At 41.0% G+C, this 20416-nt stretch overlaps 1 protein-coding gene and 1 long non-coding RNA gene across 2 annotated transcripts in view; one reads left to right on the top strand and one right to left on the bottom strand.

The window, feature by feature from the left end:
* mlycd (malonyl-CoA decarboxylase) overlaps positions 1 to 10393 on the top strand; it is a 23598-nt gene extending 13205 nt beyond the window's left edge. Inside the window, exons 4-5 of the mRNA XM_034177028.1 lie at positions 110 to 262; positions 9723 to 10393. Of these exons, the coding sequence (XP_034032919.1) occupies positions 110 to 262; positions 9723 to 10268 (699 nt within the window). The 3' untranslated portion in view covers positions 10269 to 10393. The remainder of the gene's footprint in view (positions 1 to 109; positions 263 to 9722) is intronic.
* Positions 6743 to 20416, bottom strand: LOC117516136. The gene is made up of 3 exons (XR_004562311.1): positions 20406 to 20416; positions 16968 to 16975; positions 6743 to 6908 (listed from the first exon to the last, which is right to left on the bottom strand). It is a non-coding gene; the product is annotated as an uncharacterized LOC117516136 (long non-coding RNA).

Genomic DNA, 20416 nt, shown 5'->3' with positions numbered 1-20416 from the left:
CATTCAGCAAGAACACGAGTCTAATATCAACTTTGAATCTGGAAAAACTTGAAAGTGCAAATGTCAGAATTTGTCTTCATGGCTTAACAACATTTATCTTTACCTTTAGAGCATTGTCCGGGAGTTTGCCACGATCGACTCTGAAGAGGATGTGAATAAGATCAATGCAGCCATCTTCTACTCCATCTCCTCTACCCAGGCCGGCCTACAAGGAGTGGAGCTCGGCAACTACCTCATCAAAAGGGTGGTCCGAGAACTACAGGTGAGTCGTAGTGATGGCTGAATACATGAGCTTTGTTGGCACTATGTCATTTTATGCAACTTTTGTTTGATTTGCAGCATCTATTCATCCCAAAATACATGGGCTATATAATACTTGAGTATCAGAGCTATGTGGTGAAACAAACACTGCAGGAAGTGACTTGATTTGCATTCAGTTCAGGATTGTATAGTTTGGACACTATCAGACTTCTCAAAATGTACTGTAGTTGCACAGCGGAATGCCCTGGGCGTTCCACATGAAGCTCTGCCTGAAGAGGGGGTGGGCAGATGCACCAGCGCGGTCACTATTACACTCATCGGAAAGCCCACCCCTCATACATTTTGATAAAATGTCTGGTTTAATCACAACTACCTCCCCTCTTTTGTACTGCAAACTCTCACATTGACATAGTCATACGACTACTACTACTACTACCAGCGCACACTGATGACATTGTCACAGGTAAGATGAAGAAGCACAGAGAAAAATATATTCAATAAATATTAAATATTTTGCTTTTTACAATGTATTAAGGTCACAAAATTAATTTATTTTAAGGTGTGCATTTAATCAACTTTAAAAAATTATTTTTAGGGTGGGCTTTTAACCAACTTTCATTAAAAAAGGGGTTGGGTGCATGCTCAAGGGGGTGCATTCCAACATGTGAATATGGTATTTACTTTTTGCTCTTAATGATAATAGGGCCAACCATTTTCAAACTTAACATAAATAACATTGCTCATGCTGCTGGAAGCCCTTGCACCCATCTGTATGCTGATGACACCATTCTGTATGCAATTAGTACCTCCCTCAACACCAACCTGAATTTCCTGCAACGCAGCTTCAGTAGTATGCATTATGTCTTCTTCAACTATCCTTCTCTCACACTAATAAAACAAAATACATGTCTTCAACCAGAACTTACCTAAAGTCTGAACTGAACTTTGTAAACGTCTATAAATACAAGTCAAATAACTTTATTTTTCTGTTAGGAACTTCACATGTGAAAGAACAACAAAGTGCGTCCACACAGTACACCAAACTACCAATCACCCACATCTCCACCCACACCCTGCCCACATTAGACACATACCGAATAAAAAATAAAATAAATAAAAATAGAAAATTAGCTAAGTCTACTAAATAAATAGTACCTCCATAATGGAGGAACAATAAATATTAATTAAAACTAGTCCAAGAGGATTTCGCCATTTAAAAGTCTTATGGATGTAGGGACAAAGCTTGACAGGGCTCCATTTGTCCTGAAAGTAGGGGCTCTGTATCTGAGGCCTGAGGGTAAGATACCAGGGCATTTGGCTTAACAGCTCACTCTTTTAAAAAAAACAAAAAAAAAACAGGGTGCTTTCCAAACTTTCTCTTTTACCAATTCTGCTTGGTTAAATATGACATTGCTTCCCATCTTTTAATATGGCGACATAATCTCCAAAAACCTTAATAACCTGGATATCATCTACGCATCACTGTAAACTGTATTCGGGAACTAGGTATTGGTCCGTACCAGTTGACTATTAGCTTATTTCTAAAACAATCATTGGCAAAACTCTTTTATATCTCCATTCACTACTCACTTTCTCCGTTAGTAACTGTAAATTACATTCCAGCAGGTTCATGAGCATTGCCATTCCTACTGTAAAGTCTGTACTTAATGCATTCTTGTTTGTCGCTCTGAGTGAGTGGACTAAGCTGAGGCACAAATATTATGCACATTTATTCCATTACTCTCCTTCAGTGATTCATTTGGATCGATAGTTTCTGACCGCCGCACCTGTATCTGCTTGTCTGGAAGACAGTAATTACTGTAGTTCTCTGTTGTTGTTGCTGTTCATATTGCAATATTTTAAATGTCCGCTGTTATGTCTTGTACTAGCTGTATGTCTCTTTTTAATGTGTTGTATTGACTTTGCCACTCATCTTACTCTTGACCAGGTTGTAATTGTAAATGAAAATCGGTTCCCAGTTGACCTTCCTGTTTAATTAAAGGTCAACTGACAAAATATTAAATCTGAAGGACTATTTGGTCCTAGGATAACATTTCATTCTGAACTATGGACACAAATCAGATCTGTTGTAAGTAGATTTAAAGTTTGAAGTCCAGTGTCAGACGTTGCATGCACATAGTATTACTACAATGTTCGATGAGTCAATAACGGAGGGTATTACAGAACCTCGTTAGGGGGTAAGCCTCATTCGCAAAGACTACTTGGGTTAATTCATATTCAAATTTAATAACTCTACATTTTTAAGTATTACAGTGGTTACAGGAAAGATTTTAATCAGTTTAGTTTTGTGTTGTTACCATGAAGTAGCGGTTTGGATATGGCTAACGTAGTGCAAGTTAAAGATATAAAAACACCTGCTCCGTAAATACAATAACCATAAAAGCCGCCACCTTATCCATGTAGCCTTTAAGCTATCACTTCCTCTTTATAGAAATATAATAACACCTTGTCATGGCAGTGCACTTGACACACACACACACACACACACACACTGAAAGGGCTGTTAAACATCTTCCAGTATGAATAGAATTAAAAGCTGCCGTAGCCTTCAGGAGTGACTCAGATGGAAAAATGTTGTTCAATAAAGATTTATAACCATGACAGGAAAGACTCTCATTGGATTACTTTTTCAAAAGTTTTCTTTTTTACTTGCAGTGTTTGTTGCTTGGCTAAGTTATGAATCGACTACTTGCTTTGGCACATGCAGATACACACGTGCGCATAACAGAGCAATTTTGAAACACTGTCCAAAAAGCTCAGAAAAACACTTCATGTCAAGATACTCCAGCTTGCACTTGTTGCATGATTGGAACACAGAAAAGAACACCAAAAGCCACTCAGCCTAAGAGATGGAAACATTTGTTTATTGGGTTTCTTGCATCGCTATGAAGTTATTTGAACAAATTGATTAATTTATTTATTTAGTTTGGCAAATATAATTTTAGGGGTATATAGGAATCAACCTGCCTGTCCGCAACAGCTACCCCTAAACTGTTTGGTAGATTTCAGTGAAACCTCACACAATGGTAGCACACTGTATAAAGATGTGCATGAAAGAAGTGCAATTCTTCCTAAACCATACAGTGGATTTCAATTAAATGACACACAATGGTAGTCCACCACATGAAGATATGCATGAAGGAAAATACATCTGGCCCAACATCTTCAAGAAGAGATAATTGCAATTTTGTGTTTAATTGTTGCATTACATGACATTCAATTCAGTTTCAAATCAGCTTATTTATATAGCACCGAACCACAACATAAGTCACCCCAAGGGTCTTCACGGGGGTAAAGTCTAACCTTATGCATGAAGGAAAATAATTCTGGCGCTGCATCTTCAAGTACAGATAAGCAAACTTTTACTACTTTTAATTCATTTTTGTTTGTACCATAAAGTGGGTTTCCACTGCCTTCCAATTGCGCAGTTTCCGTCCATCCATTTTCTATACCCGCTTACACCAATCAAGGATCAATTTAAGGTTTAGAAATACACCTAACCTGCATGTCTTTGGAGGTAGGAGGAATCTGGAATACAGTAGTTACTGTCGTTCGCATATTTGCGAACTACAGTTTGCATATTGTGTGGGTTCCCCCAGGAACACACGGAGGGAACCCATACAACACAGGGAGAATAGGCCACAGGTGGAATCGACCTCCTTGCTGTGATAGTGCAGCAAATACTGAAAACAGTACTTCACATGGTGACACAAGAGCACAAATCCAGCACTAAATTCTCCTTAGACATTACGCTTTTGAAAAAATGACGGGCCACTTGCGGCCATGTAGGGGTCATTGAAGAATTACACAGGGGTTAAAATATAAAAAATGCTCCAGTCATATTGAAACTATACCACATTATTTGCTTGATCATAAAGATTCCAAAAAGGTATAGTTTGGACTATCTATGACTGAATGTTATGGAGTTATGGGGTAAAAACCTTAAGAATGGTGACAAAGATCAATTTAAGTTTGTACAGGGGTCAAAAGTTAAAGTTGCTCCAATTTGAGTAAAAAAATGGTGCAAATTGTTGATTGAGCTACTTGGATTAATAAATGGAATAGTTTTAATGTGTTGAATGCTTGGTATATAAAGTAAAGGTCAAATAATGTTGACGTCCATTGAATTCAATGACATGTGACATATCTTACCCCGTAATGTGATAACTAAGCATGATACATGGTGCAAACTATTCCTTTTTGAAACCCTATTAACTCAACCAATAATTTGCATCACCTTTGAACAAAATTGGAGCAACTCTAACTTTTGACCCCTGTATAAACTGAAACTGAACTTTGTCACCATTCTTGTTGTTTTTACCCCATAACTCTATAGAATTCAGTTATAGATGGTCCAAACTATACCTTTTTGGAATCTTTACAATCAGACAAATGATATGGTATAATTTTCAATATGACTGGAGCATTTTTATATTTTGCCCCTATGTAATTCTTCAATTGACCCCTACGTGGCTGCCTATTGAAAATTCAAGTGGCCCTTCATTTTTTTCAAAAGAGTAATGTCTAAGGTGGACTTTTGCCAAATTTGGTGCTTGTATCACCATTTGAAGGATTCCTCTGGAAATATTCTGTTATCTACTGCACTATGAGGCAACAAGTGCTAACCACTAGAGCCACTGTGCTGCCCAACTGCGCAATTTAAGTAGTGAATTGAAACTGAATTTAATGTAAATGTGTGTATTGTGGGGAAAAAAAGCTCAAATGTAGGAAAAACATTTTTGCACTTATGAGGTGGATTATCAAATGATTTGAAAAAAGTCATATTTCTAAGAAACAAACAAAAACTGTAGGGAAAACCCTTTTTCTTCTGCTGTTACAGGTCACATGATATTCTAAAAATGAATGAGACATACAGTATGTGTAGACAGAAGAAGAGATGAGAGCTTGTTGAATGTTATAAAATATGACATTGCAGCAGTATTGGATTTAAAAGAAAAACACGACAAAAGGAAGTATTTAGTGGGACTTACCCATCTGTTGCCATGTCTTTCTTTTCTTTCTTTTTTTGAATTTCATTTCTTGTAGGACCCTTACTAGAATAGTAATTATTGCAAGAGGACAAAACCCAGCAGTCACATTCCATCACTCAGTGGAAATGCTGTCATTTCACAGTTGTTTTTTTGTCGATATTATGGAAATATCAAGTACATACTGCATGCAGTGGGCCCGTTTAATTCAGGGCTGGCCGTATGTCACTGGGCCACTACATACAGACAAACACACTCATTCACACTCTCCTTCACACCTTTTTCTTGTCTTTCTAATAAGAAAAAAAACGTCCGAAGAGAATGGCTTGATATTGTAAAGCTGGATACTTTATCATTTTAGTGGAAATGAAAGGAAAGTCATATTAGTGGGTTCTGGTGGCTCTGTTGATCTCTCAAGTGTTCTGGTGGAAAATAATTCATATCTAAAGCACTCCAGTTTATTTTTCTCCCACCTGAAAATACTATAATATGGCTCAAACCATGAACATGACAGTGCTGTGCTCCATCCTCAAGGCTGCTCAGACCATCATGTGTACTTGTATTCTGCTGAGGCCTGGGCTTTGTGGCAGGGTTGTTTTTTTTTTTTTTTGCCTTACATAAAGGTGAAAAGAGGAGCACTGCAGCCGCACAGGGACAACTACAATGATGGATGGACGATAAAGTGGAAGAGAAAAGGTCACAGTTGTGATTTAAGGTGAGGGAGGAGGTCTTGTCTTTGTAGATTGGACCCTGGAGCATAGTTCTGGTGCCGTTTTCTCTTATTTCCTTTTCTTGCTGTTCTTTTTTCATCTTTCTAACTGCCTTGAGCCTAGCCCCTTTCCCACCTCAGTCTTTTTACCCCCCCCTCCATCGAACTCCCACCTTTAAAGCTTCCCACTCTGGACATGTAAGCACTCGGAATTCAAAGCAGAGGTTAGACTAAAGACGAAAGTCAGAGAATAAATAGATGAAAGAGCAGGCTGATCAACACATCTTGGAGCATTGTGCATAGTTCACTGTAGATCTTTTTAGTGCACTCCTGAAGTACCTGCAGCTTTTTTGCATTTGATACTCAAGTCTTATACAAGCTGTGAGGCCCGCTGGGCCAGTGCTTATCCCCAGATACCACAGCGTGAAGCAGATCAGAGTCTACAAATCTCTATGGATGGGATGTCAATCCATTATATTGAGATTAAGAGCAGGAAAAATACTGAAAATCATTTTCATGTCATAATCAGAGGACACCTGTCATTCATACAAGTGTAATATGTGTATTCATATGGTGGGTATCCTCCAGCTGTTTTTATTTGGGTCCCAGCACCAGTGACAAAAACAACTTCTAATAACTTTTGGTCCATAGGGTCAAACATAGGAAAACGTTATGCCATTGCGATCAGAAGTGAGCCCATTGTAACTATGTAGGCCACGCCCATTTTCCACCCCAATAGTTATTTCGCAATATTGCGAAATATGCAAAATTAGCCTGAAATAAATTGTCTCTCGATATTTGACATAGAAAAGCCAGAGTGGTGTCAAAACATTCTCTGGTTCGCTAATCTCAATAATTGGACCAGAAACCTTAAAATTTTTTTGCTCTGTTTGCAATTTTCATGGCTTTGAGTTTGACCATGTATGATGCTCTTTATTTCATGATGTGTTTTCTCATTAATGGGATCGCTGAACGGCATGAAATTGGGCAGGTATATGCATGGCCTCTGCTAGAGTTGCAGTACAACAATTGGTGGAACTGTGTGACTAGATGGCGCTATGAAGCACATTTTCTTTGAATTTCAAAGGTACAAATTGCTCAGACTTTCATGTAGATTTTCCCTGAGAGTCCCAAGGTGCTATTTTACTGTCAGTTATCATCATTTATTTATTTGTTTATACTCATGTCATGTCATTTCATTCATTTCTCATGCACATAAACACACATCATGAACAAAACACAAAAAAATGTCACGTCAAAGATGATGCGCTCTCATTAATGGTTGGACCTTATGTTAGCAAATTTGCCAGCTTCAACCAGAATACTGTTTATGATGTGTACAGCACAGTACAAACTGTCTGTATATAAAAATGCCCAGTAAAAAACTGTAGATGGCACTATGAATGATTAAAAAAAAAAAGGATTGAAAAAAGCAACTAATAAATTCTGCTCCATCAGTTCCACATCAGAATCCTTTATACTGTTGTGATTGGTGGATTAAGCTCTTTCCAATGTTATAGGCCCCGACTCTTTGTGCCAAAATAGGTTTTTCGCAATTTGCGAAATACGCAAAATATGCTGGCACAAGAGCACAGGACAACCTAGCCATATCCAGAAAATATCTGGTAAAAACCTCTAGGTGGCGCTGTAAATAATAAATCTATTTTGACAAAAACAACTTCTAATAACTTGGGAAATTACAGTCACATATGCAAAAACTTTATATTGTTGCAGTCAGTGATTTAATCTGTTTCCACTGACATAGGCCACGCCCATTTGTGCTTTTTTCACAAAATTCCGGAATATGCAAAATACGCAGACGTGAACTAGCCTCTGGATTTTTGACACAGAAAGACCAAATTGGTGACAAATGTTCTCTGCTTCATGTCAACAGAAACTTTCAAATTTTTTGCTGTGTTCGCAGGTTTTTTTTTTTTTTTTTTTGGCTTTGACTTTGACCTTTGACCTGGTTTGGTAAGGTTAGATCTTACTTGTTTGAAGTGCCTTGAGGCAACTTAGTTATTGTCAGGATTGCTGTTTGCAGCTCTCTCTCTCTCTCTCTCTGTCTCTCTCTCCCTCCCTCTCTCACTTACCGAAACACATGCACACACACAGAGTGCAAGACAGTTGGTTCCTATGCTGCCGATGCCTTATTTGCTTTTAATATGTCAAGTAATTTATTAATCGTCACTGTTCTACAGAAGACGTGCAGAGGAGCGGCGTTGACATTAACATGATCACATTTCAGAGACTAATTCAGTCATATGTGTAAACAGTGATACAGAAATCCCATGTAACAAAAACTCACACCTAAATGTCAAATATCTTCAGTCACCAGATTACTTCTGTAAATGTATCCAGCTGTGTGTGGGAGGGGTTGTCAGAACACCGTCTGCTGAACAGCAGATGTGTTCTGTGTGCATGATGACTGCGATCTGAACTATCTTGTGCACGCGTGCATTCATACTGCCAGACTGTCTTTGCGTATGAATTGCCACAAAATTGGTTCCTATTCGCTAAACAGCCGCAATATCTTGCTTGTATGAGTCGCCCGACATCCGCACACGTCCGAAAGTATCCACAGAGGCACGTTTTTCCATTGCCAGGATTTTTGAGCTGCACAAAACTTTGGTTGCGGATGACAGCCGCCTTACATACACAATACATACTCAATCTATGCGCTGTATATCTGCCGTTAACCGCTGATATCCACAACTGACGGGGATTTGCAGCTTGGCAGCGGATCGGGACAGTGTGTAAAACTGATATATAGCGTGCCCATCATGTCCACATCACAAACTAAAATAAGTTGTAGCGAATGCATACAGATTGGCCACAGATAAAGCACTTACGTATTACGTCTGCTTTGCATCTGATTTGCAGACAATCTGTGAATGCATAACAAACACGTCACGTAAACGTCACGTACTATATGTGGTATAAATCGACATACCTGCCAGTCAGTGCCAGTCCAACTGTGTAGATCCACAAAGACGTAATAGCTGCTGCAATCCAACAACATACTGTAAACCCCCAGCTGCAGAGTCGTCAGCCGCAGATCTCGGGTCTCCTTCAGGACTTTTATTTAACACCAACAAAGGGAAGAGTTGCTGTTTAGCCACAACTCACGCTGAAGTCTCTGTTTTCTCTGACACTCTTTAAAAAACAAAACAAAAAAAAAACACCGTCTCACACCCCGAGTGGTTTCCCCAAACTCATGTACAGTTAACTCTTGCATGACAACATGAACATCAACTCTGTGATCAACTTGTCCGAGTCCAGCTATTGCTCCAGAGGCTGTATTGTTGGTGTGAATAGTGATGCCGAAAGGCCTAAGTGCGCTTCTTTTATGTCCGCAAGCAGATGCTGTGCACGCGCAACGCCTGCGTGATGCATTCATAATACACCCAAATACTGCCATGATAATCGCAATGTGTCGGATCTATTTCCTCACTACATGCATTATATAACCGTGATTGTTCATCATATATTCGCTATACATTATTAATATATCCGTAATTCATACTGGGACATTTGTCATTTTTGGCCAATTTTTTTGCGGACGACAACGAACGCCCGCAATTTGTGTCCTCAATTCATGCGTAATTAATCCTCTCCCCAGTGGGACAGGGCCCTTAACTGAGAAATCAGTTTTGTTTTATTTTGTACTGAAAAGTTTCTCTTTTTTCTTTGTAACGAAATAAAATTCATTCATTCATTAATTTCTTTCCTTCTTCTTTCAGAGCGAGTTCCCTCACATGGCCCAGTTCTCAAGCCTTTCTCCCATCCCAGGCTTCTCCACCTGGCTGCAAGGTTTTCTCAACCAGTACAGAAAAGAAGGCCGGGCCTCTGACCTCCTCTCTGAGCAGGAGTGGAGGGAGGTGGAGCAGGCCACAGACTCAGCCCCAGGGGCCCCGGCTACAGACGCACTCCGCAAACTAATCGGCACCAGTGAATGGATGCACTCTGAGAGGCTGACCCGTGTGCTGGAGCCCGTCCTGATGAGGCTTTGCTCCTGGTACTTATACAGCGAGAAGAGACGAGGTTATGCCCTCAATCCGGTCGCCAATTTCCATCTGCAGAATGGTGCGACCATGTGGCGAATCAACTGGCGCGCGGACAGCAGCCCCAGAGGCACGACAAACTCCTGTGGCATCATGGTGAACTATCGTTACTTCCTCAGTGAGACGTCTAACAACAGCGCTCTCTACCTGCAAAATAAGGTCATCACAGCATCAGAGCAGGTGTTGGGGCTGGTGTCCCAGTTTCAGAAGAACAGTAAGCTGTGAGAGTTTTCACTCATAAACTTCCAATGATTTGCACAAATTGTTCTCTAATAAAAAAGACTGAATGTGGATATTTTGAAGATTCTACTTGTAGTGTTAAATAACTAATAAATTACATTTTGATGTAACAGAATGGACATTAGTGTTTCTGATGTTTGAAATTAAACCTGGCCACTCACTGCATGATAATATGATCCGCTCACCCGCCCACACCTTATCAGCAAAACGCGATAATACGTCAATGTAATGCGGGAGTGGGAGGTGTGTACTGTGCACAGGCCTGCACAGGTTCTCCAGTCTGCTGCTGATGCAGAGCACTGTTGTGAAAGAAAAAATAAGAAAATGTAATCTGTGCACAAACGTTAGGGCCCCTTCACACATAGTGCAAAGTTTGGACGAAGTGCACACTTAGTGCACATGACGCAGGAATCGTGTGCAAACCGTGTAATGTCGTCCCTGCCTCCAAGGGTGCAATTTAGAACTAGAAATTGGGGGGACAAAGTGCGAGTCCCGCAGGTGAGTGCAGCACTATATCTTTATATATGGCTGCTTCTGTTTTGCTTGGGTGCAAATGTAAGTGTGCGTGCATTCGTGTGTGTGTGTGTGTGTGTGTGTGTGTGTGTGGCTGCACACCCACACGCCACTTTTGTGTGTGTGCTTGTAATGCCGACACTGATATCACACAACCACAGTTATGTGCTTAACACACGTGTGCCATATTGAAAACTGGCAACAGCTGGATTAATTGAGAAAAAATTTTGTGCACTAAAAGGAATATACAACCTTGATGTTAACATTTACAGCTCAGTGGCGGCGAGGGTGTTAAGTGTTGGCCGTATTAGTTGTGTAGTCACTGGGTTATTGACGTGGACGTAGTCAATCTAGAAGTTGAATGTTTGTGGTCACATGTCTGTTTTGCGTTTGCTTGGGCAATGGTGCTTTGCATGTTTACTGCTGAGAACTTCTTTCTGTGAATGTTGACTTGTATCTTGATGTTGACGGTTGTCTGCTTGTCTGACACAACTAAAAACTCTGACTGCAAATTAATGCTTCATATCATTTGTGATTTTGGACAAGTGCTTAATTGTTCTTACAGTGGTCTGAAGTTATGGTGAAATCTCGGTATGTCCCATTCAGAATTTGCCTGATAAAGGTTTTTTTATTGATTAGTGTTGGATAAGTTAAACCCGATTCGCTAAATCAGTGTGCATTTGCTTTCACTTCATTTCATAGGCACGGTGCTCAGCGCTGCTGCTGAGTTCACCACAGCCACAGTATTATAAAAGTACATTAACATTCTAATTTGCTTTAAACAGAAAACAAGTATTTTCTTCTAACAGGTCAACAGTGTGCGTCATTCTCACCGTTTGATAGAGCGGTGCTGATGCAGAAAAAACAACTAGTGTGCGCACGGTGCACATCTATTGTATTCACACAGATCATCAACAGCGATGTCAGGACTTTACAGCTTGCAGATTGATAGTAGCAGAAGTTGTAAACAATGAGCTTCCAATGTGAGTTTGCAACAACATAAATACGGCAACAAAGCACCACCTCCAAGTCGTCCGGATGTATAACATTTATGAAACATTATGCACCATGTGTTATGACGCAATACAAGAAATGTGGCACTATTAAGCATTGCAGAGGTTCTGAATATGCTCTAAATGCTGCACTGAGGCCTCATCTCACCAAGATGCATGCTTGTAAAGCAGGTCCTCCACACACCTCACAGTAAAACGAGTGTTTCTGTACGATTGTTGGAAGAACCACCTTCGTATCACATCACCGTGTAGCCAGTGTCTGGCATCAGTTTAAAAACACAAAGTAATATCATTCCATCTGCTGTATTTAGTTGACATATTACAACTATGGCCTGTCTGAGCCTCTGGGCGAAGCTGTTTAATATTGTGCGAGTGTTTCCACGGCTGAGCGACTGTTGCTAATGAAGCAGGAGACATTTATCAGTGCCTTACTGTGTTCCTGGATAACGGCATGTAATGGCGAAGCATAAACAATGAAAGAGTGCATGTACTGGAATAAATGACATTTAGATTTGTTTATTTGGCTGATGATGAGCTTTCTCACTGAAAAGATGTGCAGGAACAGAGCAGCTCAGGATTGTATGCTTTTTTTTTTTTCTTTTTTTTTTGGTACTTTTACACACAATCACTCTTGAAGCTGACTCCACAAAGCGTGAAGCGACAGACTGTAAGCACTATTTCTGGCATTTTCTCTGCCGTGTGCTGCAACGACTCCTTGTTTTGAGCTCCAGTCATGGGATTTTTGAGCATGTTTGCCGCACATATTCCAGCCGCTCCTCTCCGGAGGACCCTTGCTGATGTTTTAAAAGCTTTGTACAGGTGCCAAGCAGGGCTCATATCGGCCTACAACCCATTGTTGTGAAATAATATATCACAGTAAGTTGACTGTGAAATTACATTTTAGCTCTCAGAGGAGCCAAACTTTCTTTGATTTTTTTTTTTTTCTTCCACACTCTCTTTGTCTCTCCTTTTCGCTCCCCATGCTGCAGAGTGTCCTAGAAACTAATGGAGTGAGAAATAAAGTTAAAGTAAATGGCTAGATTGATGCTTCTGGGTTGTGAAGAAGGGAGGAAGAGAATAAAGAAGCATAACAAAGGACAGTTGTTTAAAGGATGCCCTTGAGAGAGAGTATTAACGTCTCTGGAGATGCCTTAGATAAGGGACCTGTACCACTCCGTGCACACGTGTGAGACACTGTCACGCCATGTCACACTGTGGAACAGGTCGCTATGGAAACAGGAATTACATATCCACACAGGCTGCAAAGGCTTGTTTCGAGTCACCTTTGCCCAGAAATGTCCAAACAGTAATGTCCAAACAACAGCGACCTTGAAGTGGTCAGTGAGAGACCAGCAGCGTCTACTTGTCACCAAAACCCAGAAAGCCCAAATGGATTTTTTTTTTTGGTTTAAAGCTGCAGTGTGTAGGATATAGGGGTGTTTATTAGTAGAAATGGAATATAACTACCTGTTCTTTAGTGTGTATAATTACCTGCAACATCGAATCAATGTGTATTCATAAGTTTAGATTGACCCCTTCATAGTTCCTTCATGGAGGCTGCCATATTGGTACAGTAGAGGTGCCAACCATTATTTCAACACACTGTGCCACTTCACGATATCTCGCACAGCTTTTTTTTTCTCCAATACGAGCATGTATTACAACCCCAGTTCCAATGAAGCTGGGATGTTGTGTAAAATGTAAATTAAAAACAGAACACAATGATTTGCAAATCCTCTTCAACCTATATTCAACTGAATACACCACAAAGACAAGATATTTAATGTTCAAACTGATAAACTTTATTGTTTTTGTGCAAAATATTTGCTCATTTTGAAATGGATGCCTGCAACACATTTCAAAAAAGCTTGGACAGTGGTATGTTTACCACTGTGTTACATCATCTTTCCTTCTAACAACACTCAATAAGTGTTTGGGAACTGAGGACACTAATTGTTGAAGCTTTGTAGGTGGAATTCTTTCCCATTCTTGCTTGATGTACGACTTCAGTTGTTGGGTCTCTGTTGTCATATTTTGCGCTTCATAATGCGCCACACATTTTCAATGGGTGACAGGTCTGGACTGCAGGCAGGCCAGTCTAGTACCCGCACTCTTTTACTGCAAAGCCACGCTGTTGTAACGTGCAGAATGTGGCTTGGCATTGTCTTACTGAAATAAGCAGGGACGTCCCTGAAAGAGACGTTGCTTGGATAGCAGCATGTGTTGCTCCAAAACCTGGATATACCTTTCAGCATTGATGGTGCCATCACAGATGTGTAAGTTGCCCATGCCATGGGCACTAACACACCCCCATACCATCACAGATGTTGGCTTTTGAACTTTGCACTGGTAACAATCTGGATGGTCTTTTTCTTCTTTTGTCCACAAGACAGGACGTCCATGATTTGTAAAAACAATTAAAAATGTGGACTCATCAGACCACAGCACACTTTTCCACTTTGCATCTGCCCATTTCAAATGAGCTCAGGCCCAGAGAAGGCGGCGGCGTTTCTGGATGTTGTTGATGTATGGCTTTTGCTTTGCATGGTAGAGTTTTAACCAGTGGTGGGCACAGATAACCAAAAAATTAACTTCGATAACAGATAATCAGATAACTGAAAAGTTATCTTCGATTAAGATAAAACAAACCACCCAAAAATGTATCGGAAGTTACAGACAACCGATAACAGATAAATTCCAATATTGTCTCTGGTACATTTAAACAAATTTAAGTTTTAATGCCACAATAACTTCTACTAATATTAAAAGTAACAACAGACCCACACACTGAGACCACACTTTTGTCTTTGAACATTCTGCCCCTGCTGGAAGCTCTTGTTTACTACAGAGCTCCCAACACAGCGGCACTCTGAGAGCAGCCCTAAAACCAGCTCTCTATCAATTACAACACTCCGGTCAGGCGGAGGTCTTGAAAATTAAAGTCATGCAGACTTATGGTTTTGATTTATAAATAACATTAATACCGATAGAATAACTCCATTAATGTCAATTCTGTCATTTGTACAAAGTTAAAATATAGCATATATCTTTTAATGTTGAATAATGCACTAATTCTGAGGTTTAGTAACAAACACAGACAAATCGGTAAAAGTGCCTCTGCTAAACACTGATTGGTTCAGTCATTCATTATGTAAACCAACACGTTAATGTGACGTCTGTCGTGTGTTGGTGTTCATTTTTTTATTTGTAAAAACAAGCATTTTTACGGAGCCCTGGAAGTGTCATCGTAAAATGTTTTGCATGTGGAGAGAATGTGCACACGTTTTATGATGTTGTAAAACGTGCTTTACACTGTGCGAGATGATTTTTCATGCAGGAATTTTTGGACTGAGTTTCAGGTTAATTGCGCGTCCTGCATCGTGTAGTGTACATGGAGTAACAAGCTTTAACATCTCACGACCACCTCCTGATCGCGATCGTATGGTCGAATGAAAATCAAACCTGTTATTCTGGTCGGCCGTCGTGAGGTTATCCTCCTGCTGAAAAGCTACAAGCATCCAACCGCTCGCACTGTGCCTGTGCAAACACTGCAGAGCTGTCTTGTAATGTTATTATTATTATTAATAATGACAGTATTTTTAAATAACTTCTCCAAAATTAGTTTGGTAAAATTTGAACCATAAGTTAAAAATGTATGCCTCTGGATGACTTAGGTGATATTGCCAGCATATCGGTATGGTGTTAAAGGAAATGTTTTTTTTTGTTTTTTTTACCACTTCTCCTTTGTCTGCAGAGGATAGAGACACTTTTTATAGAAGCAGCTCTCTTCTGTTTGCAGAGGGTATAACTGTACATTTGTTACAAAACTTTTAACAGGTAGATGCTGAACTGATTTTAAATTTTAGAAATGCTTGTCGCTGTTAAGCTTTGTTTATCGGTCTAAAGGTTATCGGACAAAAGTTAATTGGAAGATAATTGGTCCACTTTTGGTTTTGCTCCCATTTTGTATGAGATGAACTCAAAGATCTAAAACGTTTTCCACATACACAATATTACCATTTCCCTCAAATATTGTTCACAAACCAGTCAAAATCTGAGATAGTGAGCACTTCTCCTTTGCTGAGATAATCCATCCCACCTCACAGGTGTGCCATACCAAGATGCTGATTAGACACCATGATTAGTGCACAGGTGTGCCTTATACTGTCCACAATAAAAGGCCACTCTGAAAGGTGCAGTTTTATCACACAGCACAATGCCACAGATGTCGCAAGATTTGAGGGAGCATGCAATTGGAATGCTGACAGCAGGAATGTCAACCAGAGCTGTTGCTCGTGTATTACATGTTCATTTCTCTACCATAAGCCGTCTCCAAAGGCGTTTCAGAGAATTTGGCAGTACATCCAACCAGCCTCACAACCGCAGACCATGTGTAACCACACCAGCCCAGGACCTCCACATCCAGCATGTTCACCTCCAAGATCGTCTGAGACCAGCCACTCGGACAGCTGCTGAAACAATCAGTTTGCATAAAGAAAGAATTTCTGCACAAACTGTCAGAAACCGTCTCAGGGAAGCTCATCTGCATGCTCGTCGTCCTCATCGGGGTCTCGACCTGACTTCAGTTCGTCATCTTAACTGACTTGAGTGGGCAAATGCTCACATTCGCTGGCGTTTGGCACGTTGGAGAGGTGTTCTCTTCACGGATGAATCCCGGTTCACACTGTTCAGGGCAGATGGCAGACAGTGTGTGTGGTGTCGTGTGGGTGAGCGGTTTTCTGATGTCAGTGTTGTGGATCAAGTGGCCCATGGTGGCGGTGGGGTTATGGTATGGGCAGGCGTCTGTTATGGACGAAGAACACAGGTGCATTTTATTGATGGCATTTTGAATGCACAGAGATACCGTGACGAGATCCTGAGGCCCATTGTTGTGCCAATCCAAGAACATCACCTCATGTTGCAGCAGGATAATGCACGGCCCCATGTTGCAAGGATCTGTACACAATTCTTGGAAGCTGAAAATGTCCCAGTTCTTGCATGGCCGGCATACTCACCGGACATGTCACCCATTGAGCATGTTTGGGATGCTCTGGACCGGCGTATACGACAGCGTGTACTAGTTCCTGCCAATATCCAGCAAGTTCGCACAGCCATTGAAGAGGAGTGGACCAACATTCCACAGGCCACAATTGACAACCTGATCAACTCTATGCGAAGGAGATGTGTTGCACTGCATGAGGCAAATGGTGGTCACACCAGATACTGACTGGTATCCCCCCGAATAAAACAAAACTGCACCTTTCAGAGTGGCCTTTTATTGTGGGCAGTCTAAGGCACACCTGTGCACTAATCATGGTGTCTAATCTGCATCGTGGTATGGCACACCTGTGAGGTGGGATGGATTATCTCAGCAAAGGAGAAGTGCTCACTATCACAGATTTAGACTGGTTTGTGAACAATATTTGAGGGAAATGGTAATATTGTGTATGTGGAAAAAGTTTTAGATCTTTGAGTTCATCTCATACAAAATGGGAGCAAAACCAAAAGTGTTGCGTTTATATTTTTGTTGAGTGTAAAAAGATAATCCGATAATGAAAACATTATCTTCGATAATTATCTGTTATCGGATTATCGGAACTGTGCCCTGTGTTTTAACTTGCACTTGTAGATGTAGTGACAAACTGTGCTAACTGACAATGGTTTTCTGAAGTGTTCCTGAGCCCACGTGGTAAGATCCTTTACACAATGAAGCCAGTTTTTAATGCAGTGCCACCTGAGGGATCAAAGGTCACGGGCATTCAATGTTGGTTTTCGGCCTTGCCGCTTACATGTAGAAAGTTCTTCAGATGGTCTGAATGTTCTGATTATATTATGGACTGTAGATGATGGAATCCTTAAATTCCTTGCAATTGAACATTGAAAAACATGGTTCTTAAATTGTTGGACTATTTTTTCACGCAGTTGTTCACAAAGTGGTGATCCTTGCCCCATCTTTGCTTGTGAATAGCTGTTCCTTTTGGGGATGCTCCTTTTATATCCAATCATGACACTCACCTGTTTCCAATTAACCTGTTCACCTGTGGAATGTGCCAAACAGGTGTTCCTTTGAGCATTCATCAACTTTCCGAGTCTTTTGTTGCCCCGTCCCAGCTTTTTTGAAATGTGTTGCAGGCATCCATTTCAAAATGAGCAAATATTTGCACAAAAACAAGAAAGTCTATTTTTTCATGCAGTTGTTCACAAAGTGGTGATCCTCGCCCCATCTTTGGTTGTGAACAGCTGAGACTTTTGGGGATGCTCCTTTTATACCCAATCATGACACACACAATTATTGTCCTCACTTACCAAAGGCTTATTGAGTGTTGTTAGAAGGAAAGGTGCTGTAACACAGTGGTAAACATACCACTGTCCCAGCTTTTTTGAAACATGTTGCAGGCATCCATTTCAAAATGAGCAAATATTTGCACAAAAACAATAAAGTTTATCAGTTGGAACATTAAATATCTTGTCTTTGTGGTGTATTCAATTGAATATAGGTTAAAGAGGATTTGCAAATCGTATTCTGTTTTTATTTACATTTCAAACAACGTCCCAACTTCATTGGAATTGGGGTTGTAGATATTTCTTCACGGCCACATATGGACAAAAGTGTTTGAAGGGACATGAGTCATTGCAGGTCCAGTTTTTAAAAAAAAAAATCATTGTGGCAATGGGTGTTGTGTGGGCCGCTGAAGAGGAGGTACTGCTGGCCCACCACCAGAAGGCGCCCTGCCTGAAGTGCGGGCTTCAGGCACGAGAGGGCGCTGCCGCCTCAGGAACAAGCCGTGGTGACAGCTGTCACCCATCATCCGTGACAGCTGTCACTAATCATCACATCTGGTATAAAAGCAGGAAGACACCTCCACCAAACTGCCGAGATATCATCTTCATCTGGAGGTAATACTCTCAGCCTTTTGTGATTTATAAATCTGTTATTGTGAGTGTTTGCAGGAGAACTGGTCGTTTTTGCGGAGGCTGTGCAAGACGGCGCTCCTTTTCATCTGAGACCGCTGCAACGTGTTGAGTGAGAGGTGGAGGTGGCATTCCCACCATTGTTACTGGGTGTTCACACACCCACCCTTGACTGTCTTTTGCTTTCTGCCAGCAGTACCAGATCCGACACGCCGGGAAGGTGGCCACCTGGGGACTCCGGGACTTGGCGGCTCCAGTATTCCTCGGGTTCAGGTGGCGGTGGAAATCGTGTGGTTCCGGTTCGTTTCCAGACGGGCGTCTCCTATCGTCGAGCCTGCCCACACGACACCTTTATTAATTGACTGTTGCACATTCTGAATCTGCTGTGTTTGGTTGCGACATTCACAACAGTAAAGTGTTATAATTTGACTCCTTCCATTGTCCGTTCATTTACGCCCCCTGTTGTGGGTCCGTGTCACTACACTTTCCCAACAATGGGACTCTGGTGCTATGTCTTATTTCTTGATACTGTAAGGACATTCACATAATTACTCCAAATAACTAAAACTTGACACATTTGTCTACATTCCTTTATTGGGATACGGCATCACTGAAGGTTGGTGCCTCTGATACAGAAAAGGGAAAGTGTGTAAGGAAGTAAAATCTTGACTGGCAATGACAATGCAGTCTGCAACCTCACTGTGAAATAATGGTAAATTAATGCGTTGTCCGTGGGGATTCACAGAATCTAGGTTGGGTATTGTTTATAAAATAGGTAGCTGACAAAAATATTTGTCCTACCAACTTTCAGTCTTCACAGCGTTCATTCTTGACCCAAAATATATAAGCATGCCAAACGGCAAATGTCATCTCTCCCCAGTTTCTGCGTGAACGAAGCCATACCCACGCACGCACACAGAGGCCACTTGTCTATTATAATATCCTCTGGTCTCAAGCCCAAGGCTTAACCATTAGACACTTAACCTCCCCAATCCTCAGGAATACAACTTGCCTAATAATTGTTCCCATTATGTACAAGTGGTGGTACAACAGACAAAAGCTGCAGTGTGCCCAACTTCTCTAGTCACAACCACATAAGCCTAGAACGCCTTCAGAGTTGCGTTGTCATAAGTGTCTTCCCTCACTCGTCTACTTTTTGCACAGTCTTTCACTTTATGAGAAATTCCACATCTAGTAAGATTCGCCATACAGTACCACACTATTTGTATTTCTTAATGACAGTCCAAAACATTCGCTGACTTGGACTTGTTCACGTATCATCACTCGTCGCCTCGAAAGGAGCCAGCTGAGGTGGTTCGAGCATCTGGTGTTTTATGGTCCCTGGTTGTCTCCCTGGGGAGGTCTTCCAGGTACGGCCAACTAGGAGGAGCCCCTGGGGAAGACCCATGACATGCTGGAGGGATTATATTTTGGAACACCTCTGTATCCCCCAGGAAGAGTTACAGGACTTGGCTGAGGATGGGGAAGGGTGGGATGAGTTGCTTGGTCTGCTGTCACCCAACCCGGATAAGAAAGTAGAAAATAAAATGTTCATGTATCTGTCTTCTAACTTGAGTACTTCTAGGAAAGTCTCTCACTTTATCAGAATAATCTACTCAGACAGATTTAACACACAACATTCTGTTAATATTTCATAATAATTAATGTAAATGAAGTCCAAGACATATTCATTGA

The sequence above is a fragment of the Thalassophryne amazonica genome, chromosome 8 (genome assembly GCF_902500255.1).
Source record: "Thalassophryne amazonica chromosome 8, fThaAma1.1, whole genome shotgun sequence".
NCBI classification, from domain to species: Eukaryota; Metazoa; Chordata; class Actinopteri; order Batrachoidiformes; family Batrachoididae; genus Thalassophryne; species Thalassophryne amazonica.
The sequence above is the reverse complement of the archived record's forward strand: the minus strand, read 5'-3'. Positions and strand labels throughout refer to the sequence as shown.